This window comes from Mercenaria mercenaria, chromosome 4, assembly GCF_021730395.1.
Source record: "Mercenaria mercenaria strain notata chromosome 4, MADL_Memer_1, whole genome shotgun sequence".
Lineage (NCBI taxonomy): Eukaryota > Metazoa > Mollusca > Bivalvia > Venerida > Veneridae > Mercenaria > Mercenaria mercenaria.
Window position 1 is genome coordinate 75,607,743 of NC_069364.1, and position 17,326 is coordinate 75,625,068.

Below are 17,326 nucleotides of genomic sequence, written 5' to 3' on the forward strand. Positions count from 1 at the left end.
ACATTGAACGACTGTTTAAAAACGAGTTATATGCCTAAATTTCTAAACTAGAAATGTGAAAATGCTACAATATACAAAGTTAAGGTCGATTTATTCAGACTTTATAAAAACCGTCACCATACCATTCCGTATTGAGGTATGCTATAAATTTGATTATTTTACCGTGTCTTTTCTCATTAAAGGGTAAGATGTTTAGGCTTCAAACTCTTGACCCAGTTTACACTGTGTTTTGTACAAAATCTTGTAAAAGTAATCCGTCAGTTGTATTGACCGTACATGTCGTGTCTTTATGTCGAATGCCACGACTGACGACACGTGACATAAGCTAAATGTATTTACTATCGTCCTCGATTTCCTTATAAGGAAAGTAAGATAAAGTTACGTAGCTGATCTGTGCTTATTTAAGACACAGAAAAGGCGGGAAAAAGGTTATTCGAGGTTCAACGGCGAACGCGTTTTGTTATATTAATTTCCCTGCCGCCCCCACGTTTAATTATTTATCCTTATTGTTTAGTCTCACCTTTGTTTAACGAGACTGATAATTCGTAAATACAAATACAGTGACAATTAAGTAAATATATGTTTACTTTCCATATTATTTGACAAGTTTATATATATATATATATATATATATATATATATATTCTTAATAAGTTAATATACATATTTTGTATTTTGCTTACTCTTTTGTAGATTAACGATTTTTTGTCGTTTAGAAGTTTCGAAAGGGTGTACGTTTCTATTGGATACGAGCGGATGGTTTCTGAGACATTTAATTTGGTTTCTTTATCTCTGTTAAGTGCACGGACACAACCGCACAGTCAGTGTTTTCTTGGATACAGAAGCCATCAATGTGAATGTGTTTAGTGAGTTAGGTAGTACACTGGGACAGAGTTTTGATACACTTTGTATCATTTTTATTCAGGATGATTCAATTGTGTAAGTGCATGGACATACCACATTCTGTGGATATATATTTTAATGAAACATCCTCACCCTGTAGTATTTGCACAACGCCTTCGACCACAGCCAGTAGAACATATCTCTGGAACTAACTAAAAAGAATTGAATTGCATGACATCTTCCACCATTTTCTCGCATCAGGTTCTTCAATGTTTTATCAACAGAAGTAGGAATTATAAAAATGCATGATTTTTGTCATTTCTTGGTGACGACATCGCAGGTGACGGCATCGGTCAGAAACATAATTTGATGGAATTTAGTCTAACTGCTTATGACAGAGGTATGCGTGTTTATGGAATACGTGTGTATGTGTCTTCTTCAGACATATAAACGATGGTGTCTACTTGTAGCAGTAAGCACAATGCCTAACTTTGTAGTTGTACCTCACTGGAATATCACGTCGTAGATATGTGACATAATACCCCACCCAGTCATGTTATACTGACACCTGGCTGATCAATTCTAGTACGACCATCTTGTGTGAGAAATTTACATGAACCATTTTTATGTCTTTGGTATGGTGCGGCCAAGAAGTGAACCAAGGACCTCCCACACTCGAAGCGGACGCTCTACCAATACGCTGTCGAGGCGGCGTATCCATAGTACATTTCATATACATAATCTTGTTAATTTAATGTTTACATTTAACATATATAATTAATTCTTCGCATTTTCAATTATGAAATTTGTGTCTAGAGTAACTTAAAACCACATGCTTAATTTTATTTTTCTTCTGACAGTTCCATATACTTAATCCTGTCATGTTTTTGCTCATAAAGCAGCATTAATTAGCATGAATATCAAACTTGCCAGATTTTTTTGTGAAATAAATGTTCCTGTATGTAGTAATATCTTGCGGGTCATAAAAATGAAGTACTTACCATAAAATGAAGATACAGCGAAATGGTCATTTATCATAATGCAAATCATGTTCATTTGAAATTAAAATAAAACCGCAAGCGCTACTACCTACTGGTGCGCATCTTAAGATATGTACCGCCTCGGTAGCTGGTGGCAGAGCCGGGATATCATCAGTTCGCTCCCTGGCCCCGTCATACCAAAGACGTAAAAAATGGTACTAGTAGCTTTCTCGCTTGGCGCTCAGCATTATGAAGATAGTTCTAGGACTTGTCAGCCCGATCATGCCACGTGTCCACGGTGTGGTGTTCCAGTGAGGCAACCGTAAAAAGTTGGGCATTGTGCTCACTGCTACAAGTAGACACCGTCGTTTATATGATTGAAAAAAGATATTGAAAAAGACGCTAAACAAGTCAAACGCTAGGACGCACGCAGAAAAATGCAAGTTTGTGTAGTTATTCTGTGGTTCTACTCATTCAAGTGCACTTGAGACAATAAAAATATGACTATTTACGATTTCCGTTCTTTGAGCCAAATGTCGAGTGGTTACGGTTGGCGGCGCCTCAAAACCATTGCTTTGTGTGTAGAACAGTTTCTCTTTCATGCGGAATTCATCCAGCTTCCTTACAGAAGATCAGTAGTTCTATCTAGGTGCACGCTCTGGCGGGCACCTGGGGTCTTTCTCCACCATCAAAAAGAAGAAAAATGTCATCACTTGGCCTATAATTATATGACGTTAACCCAAACAAAAACAAAACAACTGATTTTCGCGTCCATCCAAAATCTAAAATACACAACAATCATTTACATTTATCTATGATTTTATATTATAATTTTCATTGAAAGCAAATGTTTTAACAGTTCTACGTTTCAACGAACGGTTTTATGTAAAAATGAGGATTTTTATTTTGCAAAGGAATAAGGTTAATATAAATATTTTTCAAAGCACAACCCACAAACATGTCAGCATAATATGCGGCATTTGTAAACATGGAACCATTTACTATGAATCCGTCATACTTTTAATGCTAGATGAATGTTTAATTAGAATCAAACAGGAAGAGTCATATATTTTGTTGTTTATACTGACATTAAATTTGTGATTATCATTTCCTTCTGAAGTTTTGTGTCAAACTACTGTAACAACATGAACGCTAAACATATCAATAATGTTTTCTCTGTCAATTTTTTCAGAGCTGACAGACTGACAACATTTTTATAACGCATTATATTTCCTAAGTAACACTTGAAATTCAGTAAGAAGTTGGTTTTTCCTGCTTCACAATAGCTAATTGCTTCACAGTTAATGTTTCCAAAAAAAGCTAAGGGCGTGTCTTAATATAACTTCATCATCTAACGTGATGCATCAATTATCATTAAAACAGCATGGAACTTTTATTGATTGATTAGTTGGACTTCGAATTTTGGTCATTTTGGATCGAGACATGAGGCGTCTGGTTTAGCTTGATGTTCCCTATAATGTTCAAGCTGGATAACGAAAGCAATCGACAAAATCCGATTGACGTCGGAACTTCCCGTGACATTTTCATTACGATTTGCGAAACTTCTGGCCATTGCCAGATTTTTATACAAAATCACATATTTTCGTTTTCTGAAAGACTGATAAAGAAACAGAACTACCTAACTGAATAAAAGGTGTAGTGTTACAAAATTCGTTTATCGCAAGTTTCTTCGGACAAGGGTATTTAACGTCATAGTGGAAATTTTACTGTTGACAACTTGATAAACAGCCTACAAACAAAAACGGAAAGCTGCAAATACCTGCAGATGAAAAGAAACGTAAAGGTTATTTCTTAACAACAATTTAATTTATTTACGTGGGGAATGAGCGAATGCGGAAACGTTTCCTGAACTTTTTATGTTTATATTTCTGACAGGACTCTGTCAGACGTGAAAAAGGACGAACGAAGACTGGAAGGAAAGTAAAGAAACAAATTTTCAAGTTATACCTTCGACCAAGACGGTATGTATAGGGAACTTAATAAAAATATTGACGAACCTTTGTCAAATGTTGGACTCTAGGCTGTACTGATATCTCACCAGAATATAAAAGCAAAATTGCCCTATTTTTCTAGCAATAGTCTCAAATGGTAACTTTTGCATTCATTTATTTTGTAGCATATTTTATATAAGCGTGTTGCAGAGAAATGTTAAAGCAATTTGTTCCACAATGTGACACGTACCCTGTTCTGTGACTGCAAAGAGATACACAGGTTTAGGTGTCCTTGCTTACTTTAAAAATAATGCAATTTGAAAGAAATACTTAACATAACTTCAAATATAATACAAAGTTAAATGTAATTTATTTATCGGTTCGTAGTAATTCTTACAGTACTATACAAAAGCCACAGCGGCCGTGGTTTAAAGAAAAACGTTTTTTTTTTTTTATAAAAATCTCCTCGAAAAGTTCCAGACATACAGGTAAGATATATGATGACACTGTATATCTTGACATATTGTTGGGGCATACGTCTCGCACTTAATGTTCGATTTTCTTATCAGAGTCATATCGAGGGCTGAACGCAATACTGTAGTAACTCCTATTAAATAAAGAAGAACTTACGACAGTATTGCGTTCAACCTTCGATATATATTTCGAGATTAATTTCATATTATACTTTTCATCAAATGATGTGTCATAAAATATTTCAGATAAAAAGATAAAGTGTAAGGTTAGCGCTTTAGAGACGATATATCTAAATTTTCCGAACTATAAAATAGCAGACTATTTCCAAAAAAAAAAAAAAAATAATCAGCAGCCAGGTTTCCAGACCGTTATCCCGGCAGATCTGACGATTGTACGGCAATGCGTTCTTTAGTTATTACTTTCGGTCTTTAGGACGCTATGACCTTAATCTTTGACCTACCAACTCCCATATAATACTAGACATCTGCTTACCACTTGCAATAAACCCTTTTTGTATGACTGGTCGTAAAAATAAACTTCCTTGGTCAGCAAAAAATATACGCGCCATTTCATGACTGGTCACCGACAATGTTTGTTTTTAGCTATTTATTTATTCAAGTTCCCGCTTAGCACAATAAGGATAGCGCAGACCTACTGACTGCGGGTTTGTGAGTTCGACTTCAGAGTATGTTTTCAGTGACGATTGATAAAAGACATTGTGCCTCCGCCTAAGACTCATGCGGGGAAGTTGGCAGTTACTTACGGAGAGCATGTCAGTACTGGATCAGAACACAGGAACAACGGTAACGTTACCAGTCCGCCGTTACATAATTGAAGTACTGTTTTTAAAAAAGTAAGAAATTTGAAAAATATGAATTTTTTTCATGTGATTAGGTCTTTTCGTAGTAAGAATTATTTTGTAAGAATGTATTTTGTAAGTGTCGAAATTTGAAAAATAAGACATTTTATCATATATCTTAAACAAGGGGAATATACTTGGAAGATAGAAGCTTAAGGTTTCGAAGAAGGCCTTGAGTAACAAAAATCAAACAACACCAAATTTTCAAAGGGAGACAACTTTTTCCGATTATTTTAAGTACAAATGGCATTCATTTTCAAAGGGAGACAACTTTTTCCGATTATTTTAAGTAATCGTCGAGAAAAAGTTGTCTCCTTTGAAAATGAATGCCATTTGTAAAGAAATAAAGATAAAAAAATTGCTGAAAACTATGTTCCACCTTGTTATGGGAAATTTCACCACTCGCACGCTATTGCAAATGCATCAAAACGAAATGGTGAGTTTTTAAAGGCGTTTAACTGTCCGGAAGTGGAGCTCCTTTAGGCAGTCCTTTTCCGGAATTCAATGTTTATATCAGTATACTGACACTTGTTTCGTAAAGTAATATACATGTTTTACATGCTGTTCAATTTTCATGTCAAACAACACTTTCTTTCTATGATTTGGTGTTGTTTGATTTTTATTTCTCTAGGCCTACTTCGAAACTTTAAAGAGGATTAGTCCACAGCCTTGTAACAGTAACACTAACAGTAAGAATCATGTCATTCTGGAAGGCAAAAAGACGACGTTTGGCGGGGCGACGTTCGACGGGGCAACATTTAGCGGGGCGACGTTCGGCTCCGTGACATTCGGCGGGGCGAGTTTCGCGGTGCGCAATAACGTTTGTCGTTGTGTCGCTGCGACAAAACGAAATAGACAAAACGAAATAACAAAATGGCATAAATCTGCCACCATAGATTTCAATATAATTTCTAGTTTTACATTTGCATTTGATAAATATTGGGATATTTCAACTACCTGAAACAAAAAGCAAGTTTTAAAACAGCGTGTAGCTTCGGAATTCATCTATTTTCAACCTCGATAGGCAAAAGGAGGTAATAATACTTTTTTAAACTTGCATTTCTAATGAATTTGGGCAAAATATTATATATACTTGTCAATGCATATCTTTGACAAATGTAATACAATGGTGCTTATATTCATATAATATGCCACAGGAAAAATATTTCTTATGCTAAAGTTACGCTATCTTGGTTGGGCAACCGGGATAGGATAATCAAATTTTAAAAATACTTTCAGTGAAAATCTAACATGTTTTAAGAACTCAATGAACACATAGTCAATTAAGTGTAAATGATTAGTTATTAAAGTTTTGAAAACAAATCCATTATTTTCGCAAAATCTGTTTTACCACTTTTGTAACTCATACGACACCAAGCTTTCCGTTCAAACCGAAAAATGTCGAAATCGCATACGGACAATACGTAGTCGAACGGAAATTTTCGTTGGTTTTTAACCCTAACCCTGCTAAATTTCTATAATGAACTTGTCCATCTTTAAATTTGGACAGTACCATTAACTGTTAAAAGGGGTGCTTACCAAAAGATACTGACTAAATGACGAACAGTGCATGATCACGGATGTGCAGGCTGATCATGATCTACACTGGTCGCATAGGCAAAATCAGTCGTCTCCAGCATGCTAAGGGTTAAGGACCCAAAAACTGAGGGCGATCATTTTACATGGTAAATATACAACCCTGAATACCAATCAGAACTCTTATTAGTTGAGTTCGTGTGACCAAATACATTTAAACATGAACAACTATTTCATTATTTCTAGACCAGTGATGAGAGTTCGGTCCTTTCAGCATGTACTGCATTCATGCTTCAAACAAACTGCTTATTGCAGTTTTGAAGTAGCTTTCCAGCATAATGATTAACCCTTATCATGCTTGACACGACTGATTCTGCCTTTGCGACCATCTTCACTGTTCGCCATTCAGTCAGTATCTTTTTGGCAAAAGCAGTTTATTCTGCACTAATAATGCAACTCCTGTTTTGACATCTAGTATATTAGTACAAATATATACTTCAAACAGCCAGCACACTGAGGCTACTTTTACTTAAAAACTATGCTGCATATTTGCTGTAATTTGTACATAGGTACTCGCTGTGAACTACATTTGAGCCGTGCCATGGGAAAACCAACATAGTGGGTGTGCGACCAGCATGGATCCAGACCAGCCTGCGCATCCGCGCAGTCTGGTCAGGATCCATGCTGTTCGCTAACAGTTTCTCCAATTCCAATAGGCTTTAAAAGCGAACGGCATGGAGCCTGACCAGACTGCGCGGATGCGCAGGCTGGTCTGGATCCATGCTGGTCGCACACCCACTATGTTGGTTTTCCCATTGCACGGCTCATTTATGTACATATCAACCAATCCTCACTTTTTATCTCTTAAAACTTGTGAAGGTTATCATTAATTATTAATGCAACTATAAAACTCCTTTATCCTTTATTATTAGAGTAACATCGTGTGGTTAAAAACTATATAATTCGTGAGACTCTTGTTGTCATTATTCAACCTGCAATAAATCTTAATGAAAGATAACTGTAACAGTGGAAAATAAAACAAACCGCAATAGGTTATTTTTCTTTTTTCTGATTGTAATATAGTCACACGTGCCATCTACAATTCAACTTTTTCCCTAATAAACACAGTGAAGCATATTTGAATTGTAAATGATATAATCAATAAGAAGTGTCTGTTTTTTTCTTGTAAAAACAAAACAACCAGAAGAGAAAGGGCACAATATTAATATTCGTATACTTTGTTTTTGCTACAAGCATACATCAATAACATAATGTAACATTTAAGAAATAATTTAAAGCAAAACAGTGCTTTATCACTATTTATACACGATGGGCGGTCAGTAACGTCGGGCAAGCATGGCGCCAATAGTAGGTATTTGTTAAAACACGCCAGGACAGGAAACGGTAATACGTCTTGCGGCAGAATTCAGTTCTAGCAAAAATTATTGCGAATTATTCAGCAAAGCGAATAACTAATTCAGTATGTGTATAAATTAATCAAAACATTTGTGCAATGTGACATTTCGTTTAAAACATGTTAATAAGTAAAATATTTCATGAAATTTGAAAGCGCTATTTCTTGATGCGTACATGGCGCTAAATATCACGTTGACGTGACGTCAACATAACATCGTTGTGGTGATTAAAGCATTGTTAGTCATATCAAAATACATAATATACAATCAATGAGCAAGCCAATTAGCATCTATTCATTTTTATTTGTTTACGCTGCGCTGCGTAGTTATGGCCGTTTCAAGCGTAGGCCCAGCGAAATTTGAATTTTTGAGACCTGTTATAAATTACAGGTCGATGCCTGGATGTGTTCCAAATCATAAATTGTTGTACTGTATATAGAAAAAGGGCTTCAGTTCAATGCCCGGATGTTATTTTTAGAACATTTTTATTGTTTTTTTAGATTTTATTTCCCAATTAATTTTGCCAAATTTACAAAAATTTAATAAATATTTTTAAATGTTTTGATATTATTGACTGAATATTATAAATTAATATGAAATTAGGCGCTACCTAAAAGGCTGAGCTCCCTTGAAAAATCACCAGTGCCCTTAAAAATTAAAGGAGTGGTGTTGGAATTATCTGAAATTATGGATTCATTTAGGAAGTTTATGTTCTATTAGATCTATTAAAATTATAAGTATTAATGATAATTCATGATTTTTGAATGCATGTTTTAGACTCCATCAAGATTAATTCTTGACATGTAAAAACTCGAAAGATATTCTTTATATAATCAAAAGAAAGTTCGATATAGATTAAAATCGGCACCAAGATAAAGAAAAAAAACGTATTTGAATAATTTATGTTATTCTTATTAAAACGTACTGTATAAAATCTTTTACATAAATAATTATCATATTGGAAACCAGTCACAAATGATAACTCCTTCAAATTGAAAAGCTTGAACCTTGACAATTTGAAACCTAACAGAATCTCATTAGGCCAATAGCCAAAGGAATTCTGTCTCTTTGCGTGTGAATGTTGGCAATGAGGACTAAATGTAAAAAGTTAATGTTCCAATTCCAAAGTTAATAGAAATTAGAATTTATGTAATCCTGGAAATGACTATTGTTATTCTTTTAAATGTCATTATTGTCAAATTTCGGTTCTTTTTGGAAGGAAGAATGTGTCCAACTTTCAGTCAAAAATACTGCTATAATAGACGCCTGGTATGGGAAAATTACAATCATTTACATGACTGTACAAGCCTGTTTTAAACCCAAAAGACTAGCAATTTTTTAAAGTTAATGATCAGAATTTTACCTAGAGAAAAACAATGTTTGCCAAAATTCCCGAAAACCCCTGTTTATTTACTGAACTTCTAAGTTAACATTCTGTGGCTTTTTTATGGTTAATCTTTTAGCACTAGAGAATAGGGATGGCAGTAAGAACCTTTTTAATGTTTATTGATAATTCATCGCCAATAGTTTTAGTTTTTTGATAAACTCTGGTCAGTGATTTTAGAGCTAACGGATGAAATATATGTGAACGGGGAGAAGAGCATTATTTACTTTTCACAGTTCAGTGCCTGTATATTTTGATCCTAAAGCTCCTTTAAAAAAAAAAAAGTTATGTCTACTGACTACTGCACAGGCACTACATTGGAACCTGACATCAAAACTATAAACACTTGTTAATTTTCACATGCATGACTTTAGTTATGCAATATTTTCAAAACTCATAATAATACAACAAAAAAAATGAAATAAAAAAGGAATTTAAAAAAAAAATGTCTGGTCCAGGCAAGGTTTGAACTCACGACCTCTGGATTTCAACGCGAACTCGCTAACCACTACGCCACTGTGGTGTTATGACGTCATCGGGCAAACATAAGTATATATAATAAGATTCAGTAATGACAGTGTGACGAAAGTCGTTTCAAAATGAAAATATTGTATTTTATTTCTTTTTTCTTCGTAGAAAATGTATTTAGCACTGACTTCTTATTATCAAACGCTCATTTACATTTTTATTCAATATTCAAAGCAGTAAGCGAGACGCTTTTGTCAACCGTTAACAGTAAGCGTCTACTGACGTCTTTACTGATTAATTACTATGTGCATAGTGTACTCGAAAAAATCCGAACAACACCGACTCCAAAAAAGTACCACGGATTTTCAACTCGATAGTATACACAGTTAGATCTCTCTATTCATTTTCTTTTTCACACGTTTAACCGTAATGCGACGCTGTCGGCGCCGCTTCGCGGCGCCGGTAGCTCTGCTATAAAAATCATCTATAAAGAGACCCGCAGCGCCTTTCCTGACTTACACACAAAACATGCCATGAACTGCCTACATTCTACATTATTATTTAGAACTATAATGATATGTTATTATTAAAAACACAGATTTATTTAGATCTTATTAAGAAATGAAACATTTTTTCGGTGTTCATGCGAAATGAGCGACAGAATAGGATCGGCATGTTGGCCAGCGATTCATGTTTAGTTTGCCGATTCTATTCTGTCGTTCATTTCGCATGAACACCGAAAAAAAAAATCATTTCTTATATTTGCAATATATTTCCTTTCCATTTGTAAACAAGATTATATTATAAATTGCACATAACATTAAAATCAGCTTCCCGTGCATTCTGTTCACCAGACGGAACAACTGCGACGTCATCTAAGGAACGTTCTCCCTAACTATACGCGCGCGTCATCAAAACAACGGCCCGTTATCGCTAAACATCATTGACGTCATTTTGGCGCCTTTCCTTTTGCTGTTCATACAAAATAAACGCCACGATTTTCAATGGAAAGGAATAGTTAAATTATTTACGTTCGCGATGTCACGTACACCAATGCTTACAATACTACCCGTCGCGGTAAGTAGGTCGTATCGGAAGTATGTACTTTAACAGTATTGCATTTGTTAAGAAAGCGTTTTACTTAAGAAATGAAATGATTTTTTTTCGGCGTTCATGCGAAATGAACGACAGAATAGGATCGGCAAATTAAACATGAATCGCGCTAATAGGATCGGCAAATTTTTAGCGCGATTCATGTTTAATTTGCCGATCCTATTCTGTCGTTCATTTCGCATGAACACCAAAAAATAGTTTCATTTGTTATATTTACATTATATTTCCTTTCCATTTGTAAAAACAAGATAATATTATAAATTGCACATATTTTGTGGCATTTAACATTAAAATAAGCTTCCCGGCCATTCTGTTCACCAGACGGAACAGCTGCGACGTCATCTAAGGAACGTTCTCCCTGAATATACGCGGACGTCGTCAAAACAGCGGTCGGTTATCACTAAGCAGCGATGACGTAACTTTCGCGCATTTCCTTTTGCTGTTCATACGAAATGAACGTCATAATTTTCAATGGAAAAGAATAGGGCGAATGTAAATATTCCATATTATTACATTGCTACCTTCTTTTTAAATATTTAAGATTTTTCTATACATATTTTTTTTTTTAATTTTCCGGTCCAAATTTTACGTACAAAGTATGTTTTGGTTGTTTACTACCATTCTAGAACGAGCTGTGTGCTATTTTACAAGTAAATTTATAAAAAATGAACCGTTTTTATTGAATTTTGTCTATATTTCTATCGATTTTCTGTGTTTGAATTCGAGCATTATTTGTCTTCAAGCAATATTGAAAGCTTGAGTTGATAATATTAAAAAACGAAGGTACTACGCGCGTTTTTTTTAGTGTACGTTTCGCGATACGTCTTAGCTTTTAAAGTATTACCAGGTTGCTTATGAACGAATTTGTTACCGGTTCCTGTGCTCATCTGGTTGCGTACTGACTTTCTATTCTACTGGCATTTCCTATGGAGGCCTCTTTCACATACCTACTGCTTGCTATGGCCCCGGGGCGTTCAATGTGTGCCACCATAGGTCCTTATTATAGTTATTTAACAAGAGTGCTGGCCTAACTTTTTGTTAAAATATTGATACAATTTCATAAAGGTTCGTAAAATATGGCAAGATTTCGTAAATTTTGGTAAAATTTTTATACAGTTTGATAAAATTTGATAAAATCAGGGTCGGCCTTTGGCGAAAAACGAAAACACAAAGACACAGATATCTGACTTTTAATTATTCCAGAATATGCTTTAAAAATTTATTCTAAATTGAATTTAAAACTAATTTGGTAAAAACAGGTGACCGTCCTTGCCGAAATGTAAAATGAGCGCAAGAAATTTGTCTCCTAATTTTTAAAATCATATGCTAAAACCAACCGTTTTCTGGCGTAGAATTTGTATATGTATTAGCAGTAAATTAATAGAGAATGGCAAAATTCAGTCATGGTTTCGTATATTTACATGAAACTTAATGGTTGATCAGGTTCTAGTTTCCAGAATTACGAAAACTTTCGAGTTTTCGCAGTTTTTCACCTACACTTTTATGAACCGTACATTTCATTTCATTTAAATTTGTACATTTAAACAAACAACGGCAAGCCTCATTACCGCCCAATGCGCAGGTGCCCTCGGGACGGATATTTCTATCCGATTCGTAGACACATGACAGATATTATAATTTTGTAAGAATTAAATTTTGTTAAAATTCTTTTTTGTTGAGAGATATTTATATGGTACCTGTGAGATATCAATAATGTATATATTTTAATGTTACTGTTAAAGGGAAAGTAAAAATATGTGAAAAGTGAACTCAGTTCTTATTATTAATGGATTTATTTCACCCTCATGGCACGTCAAACATGTGATAAAAGATCATATGGTACGTCGCAGGATAGGTTAAGAAAGAAGAAGATATATATATGTGTGTTTTACATTCATCTTTTTGTTAAACGTTAAAAGGCATTTTTTCTGCTAGTGTTGAAATTGTAGTTGTATTTTTTGCAATGTATTCTGAAAAAAAAACTTTTGAATGTGTACATGTGCACGAAAAGAGTGATATATAAATGTGTAATAATAATGATAATTTCATCTACAGTACTATGCTTTGAAGAAATGTTTCTGTTCATTCAAACCATAAAATTTTCTTACAATTTTTCACATAGAAAAATGGAAAACGCAAGTACAAAACGCAACTTTTGACAATGAGCATGTGCTCATTAAGATTAATAATTGAATTGAAGAACTTGATTGTAAAAGTAATTAGATTTTGGTAGTTTTATAACCAATGTCGCTATTTACATTGTCACTTTTTTTCATAAGCACTGTATTGAAACGAGTCTTCAAATACATATATAGGCAAATATAGATTCGACGTGAATATTGTTTCCATGACAAACAAGTTGAAGTGCTATGTAACACTCCTTGCAGATTGCAAGCAGATGTTGTATAAGATATGTAGTTAGACGTAAGGCATAGCACAGTCACGCTGATAGAGAATGCAACCATTCTCTGGGTCGTAATTTCCGGCCACCTCTGACGCCGGGATCGTCTCTAGATCGTACAAGTAACACTTGGAATACTTAATGTCGTAATAAAACAGTCTGCATGTATAGCTAGTAGTTGTGGCACAATATGTAGCACATTCGTCTTCTGTTATACCATCCAGTCTTTCTAAATCATTTGTTTTGAATTCTTCATCTACCATTGTCTGGTAGGTAGTTCCATATTCAGCGCAATCTAAAATGTTAAGCATATCATGGTTAAATTATAGTGAACGATAAATGATTTGTATACGTGAATTTCCTGAAACTGAATTCGTTATGAAACAAATATTTCGAAGGATAATAGATTTCCTCAAAGGATTTCCTCAATGAAACTGTTGGATTTTACGAAAAACAACAACTTTGGTAGAAAAGCTATTTGGGAACAAAGACTCTATACTACTCGTAATAGTTTAGTCAGAATAATTGTTAGCCATCGTACTTCCAGTAAATGTATGTATGATTCTAAAGTTAAGTTGCACAAAACGGAGAAAATCTTCTTTTTTTGTTTAAACACACAAGCCATGAACAAATAGCATTAAAAATAATTTCGGAGAGGAAATAAACTCTAAAGCGCAATAATTTGATCCGAAATTCTTTCGAGATTCATATTTCCATAAATAATAATTAAAAAGTTGCTAGACTTACTTTTGATGAAAATACAAGACAGATTGGAATAGTTAAAGACATAAGTAGGTATACACTGACATATTCCATCTCGGCACTCAGTCAGTGGGGCTGTGCAACTTGCATTCACATCACATGGTAAACCCATAGAAATCGGCGGCGGAGAAAGTGAATAACCCTGAAAAATATTGTAAACAGTTGTTTCTTTCCTTTTTTTCTCCAGGTTTGTAACATTTCTTTGACATAGAGAAATGCGACTCTGATTACTGACGCTTCGTCTTATTTGTAGGAATGGATATGAGACAATGTACGTAACAAATGCTTATTTTTGGAAATGTATAAAATCTCTTAGTCGTTAAACATCTATTTTTGTGTTGTTTTTTTAAGATAAAACTTAATACAATGCAAAGCAGTTTTAAAACTTGTCATTTATTTTGAATTCTGAGATAAAAAAACATGTAAATTTCCGTTAAAACGTGAAAATCAGACGTCAACGTACTATTTGTCGCCGTACAGGCCCCGGAAACGGTGCTGCTACATTTGATCTACTATTTTATATAAAAGAGGTTTCAAACTCGAACTGGTATAATGGAATGGTGTTAGACTTAATTCACCCACACCGTATAGGTTATAACTCATTAGCCGTCTACGTACTCCTAGGATATTCCTCGGGACCTGTTACTTCCAGTATTTTAACACTGTTATTTAAAGCAAATTTACGCGTTGACGTCACGTCTACTCACAATATTTGGTGCTATACATGCGCCATGAAAAAAAAAGCGATTCCATATTTCTTTTCACAGGGAAAAAAGCCTTTTCACAAATAAGTGTTTTTATAGACATTACTGATTAGAATCTGCTTTTAGTTTTTTTTTTTATATTTGATAACGACGTTTTTTGTAAAAATTTAATAACACGTATTAGTACGCACACGCTCGTGATCCTCCGTGTCTGAATTCTTTGCCTGTATGGGAAAATTACATAAAACAAGAAGTTATAAAGCCTCGAGAAAATATGCAATTCTATAATTTCTGCCTTGTTAACATCATTGAAAATTATTGTGCATCATTATTTGTTTAAAACGACATTTGTACATACGTATCTTATGTCATTTCCGCATCCGGTGTCAGTCTGATTCAAGTAGGTGGGAGATGTAATGCAGTATTTTGTCTGTTTATTATATATAAAAGATTGGCAGAACATCGACCTCGAACAGAGTGCAGAACAATGCAAGATGCTCCGCGTTGCCGATTCGTCAATTATGACGTCATACGATGTGTCACAAATGTTTTCTACGCCATAATTGTCCATTGAAAGACTCATCGAAAGTGGAACAAACAGGAGCGATGCCAATACTGAAAAGAAAATGCATATTAAACGTTATTCATTAAGATTTATTTTCTCTTGTCCGTGATTCTGTTTTTATGTCGGCGTTATCTTTTGCACTTTGTCGACTTTAACAAATATAAAGTTTAAGAGTGCATTTGTTTGTTTCAATGTACGATCAAAATTTCTTATACCGAGTGAAAACCAGATGCAATATCGTTACGAGTGGCGTAGCCACGAGTGGGAATGTAACGTCTGGAGTTCACGAGTGAAAGATAATTTTCAACTTTATGTAATACAAACAAACCTCCATTTTATTCATATGTTTTCTGCGGTTTTAACAAAATCTTTTCTGATTTTGTCCGCGTAACGCATTCTGCAACATTATGATGGCAGTCCGTGAATCGCGCTAGCGGTTCTTGGACAGTTTGCAAGAAATCCCACTGTAGTTTATTCCCGTATAAACACAGCAAAATAGCATTCAGTCCTTATAATTACATTTTTACAATAGCTTGCTACAAAAATAAATGAGTTGCCTTCAATACGTAGTATTAAATCAAGAACAATAGTCCAACATCCGAGAAGAACAGCCAAAACTTCCATAATTCCTGGTTTTAATTTAATATCAAGGATGGCCCTTTCCGCGAGATTGCACGAGCAGTCTGATGTGATTCACATAAAAAAATCCATGAACAAAATGGCGTCGTTCGAAAAAAAAAAATTTCAATTTGGGACATCAAGGTTTCTAAAAGAAGATAAAATCATAGATAAAACTATTTTTTCCGATGGGTAAAGATCAAAATAAATACAACAATCTGATTTTTACTAGATTTAACTATATATCATTACACCAATGATGTTTATACGAAAACTAATACTTTCTTCTTTCCGTATAAAATATAGTGAATGTAAATATAATGGTATAAATGTGAAGCTACATTTCATATTTCAGTACGTATAAAAAAATGAAGTTACAATAGTATAAATGTGAAGCTACATTTCATATTTCAGTACGTATATAATTATGTGAAGCTACATTTTATATTTCAATACGTATAAATTTGAAGCTACAATAGTATAAATGTGGAGATACATTTCATATTTCAGTACGTATATATGTGAAGCTACATTTTATATTTCAATACGTATAAATCTGAAGCTACATTTTATATTTCAATACGTATAAATCTGAAGCTATAATAGTATAAATGTGAAGCTACATTTCATATTTCAATACGTATATTTGTAAAGCTACATTTTATATTTCAATACGTATAAATTCAAAGCTACAATAGTATAAATGTGAAGCTACAATTACATTGAAATACGCGCGAAAATGTGGAAAAAAAATTATTTATTTCAATGCATAAATTTCATCAATCATTTTAAACAAAATGTAAATAACAATTCCATTAAATCACACCTGCTGTTACACAAGACTTTGATACATAGCTGATAATAAAATTGCTATAGAAATAAATCAGAAAAAAAGATTGTAAAGACAATATTTATATCATTTCTTACCTGTCTTCAACATAATCTTTCTTGTACAGGGTTGTTTTCAACAATGCCTTCAATGATAATATATTTTCATCTCAGACAAATAAATGAAGGATCATTATTCGTACTCATGTCCTGTTCCCATATTTAAGAACATATTTTATTAAACAAATTACGTAAACAGCTGGTATTATAGAAAACATTTTCAACATTGTTTTGTAATTAAATATTCATGATTATTCGATTTTAAACAACAGCGCTATGACCGTGAATAGTGCGATACTGTTTGAGGTACAAAGAAGAAGTTCTCCAATATGGCTTGATAAATAGTATCTTGACAAAAGTACAC

The 17,326-nt window shown here is 33.9% G+C and overlaps 1 protein-coding gene and 1 long non-coding RNA gene across 2 annotated transcripts in view; one reads left to right on the forward strand and one right to left on the reverse strand.

The window, feature by feature from the left end:
• Positions 1-2,873, forward strand: part of LOC123552167 (uncharacterized) — a 36,534-nt gene extending 33,661 nt beyond the window's left edge. The window contains exon 3 of the long non-coding RNA XR_006686568.2: positions 694-2,873. This is a non-coding gene — a long non-coding RNA (uncharacterized LOC123552167). The remainder of the gene's footprint in view (positions 1-693) is intronic.
• A 9,317-nt stretch (positions 2,874-12,190) lies between these two features.
• Positions 12,191-17,101, reverse strand: LOC123553504 (uncharacterized). The gene is made up of 4 exons (XM_045343204.2): positions 17,002-17,101; positions 15,250-15,506; positions 14,173-14,329; positions 12,191-13,720 (listed from the first exon to the last, which is right to left on the reverse strand). Exons 1-4 carry the CDS (start codon positions 17,012-17,014, stop codon positions 13,443-13,445), a joined length of 705 nt encoding a protein of 234 aa, XP_045199139.1. The 5' UTR covers positions 17,015-17,101; the 3' UTR covers positions 12,191-13,442.
• Between the last annotated feature and the right edge of the window lie 225 nt (positions 17,102-17,326).

What these genes read in the sequence shown, in the direction of transcription:
- LOC123553504 (XM_045343204.2), bottom strand. An exon ending in GCGGAAATGACATAAGATAC is followed by an intron (nt 14,330 to 15,249) that starts GTATGTACAAAT and finishes AATATTTTTCAG; the next exon opens with GGTTATTCACTTTCTCCGCC. An exon ending in GTCTTGTATTTTCATCAAAA is followed by an intron (nt 13,721 to 14,172) that starts GTAAGTCTAGCA and finishes TTAACATTTTAG; the next exon opens with ATTGCGCTGAATATGGAACT.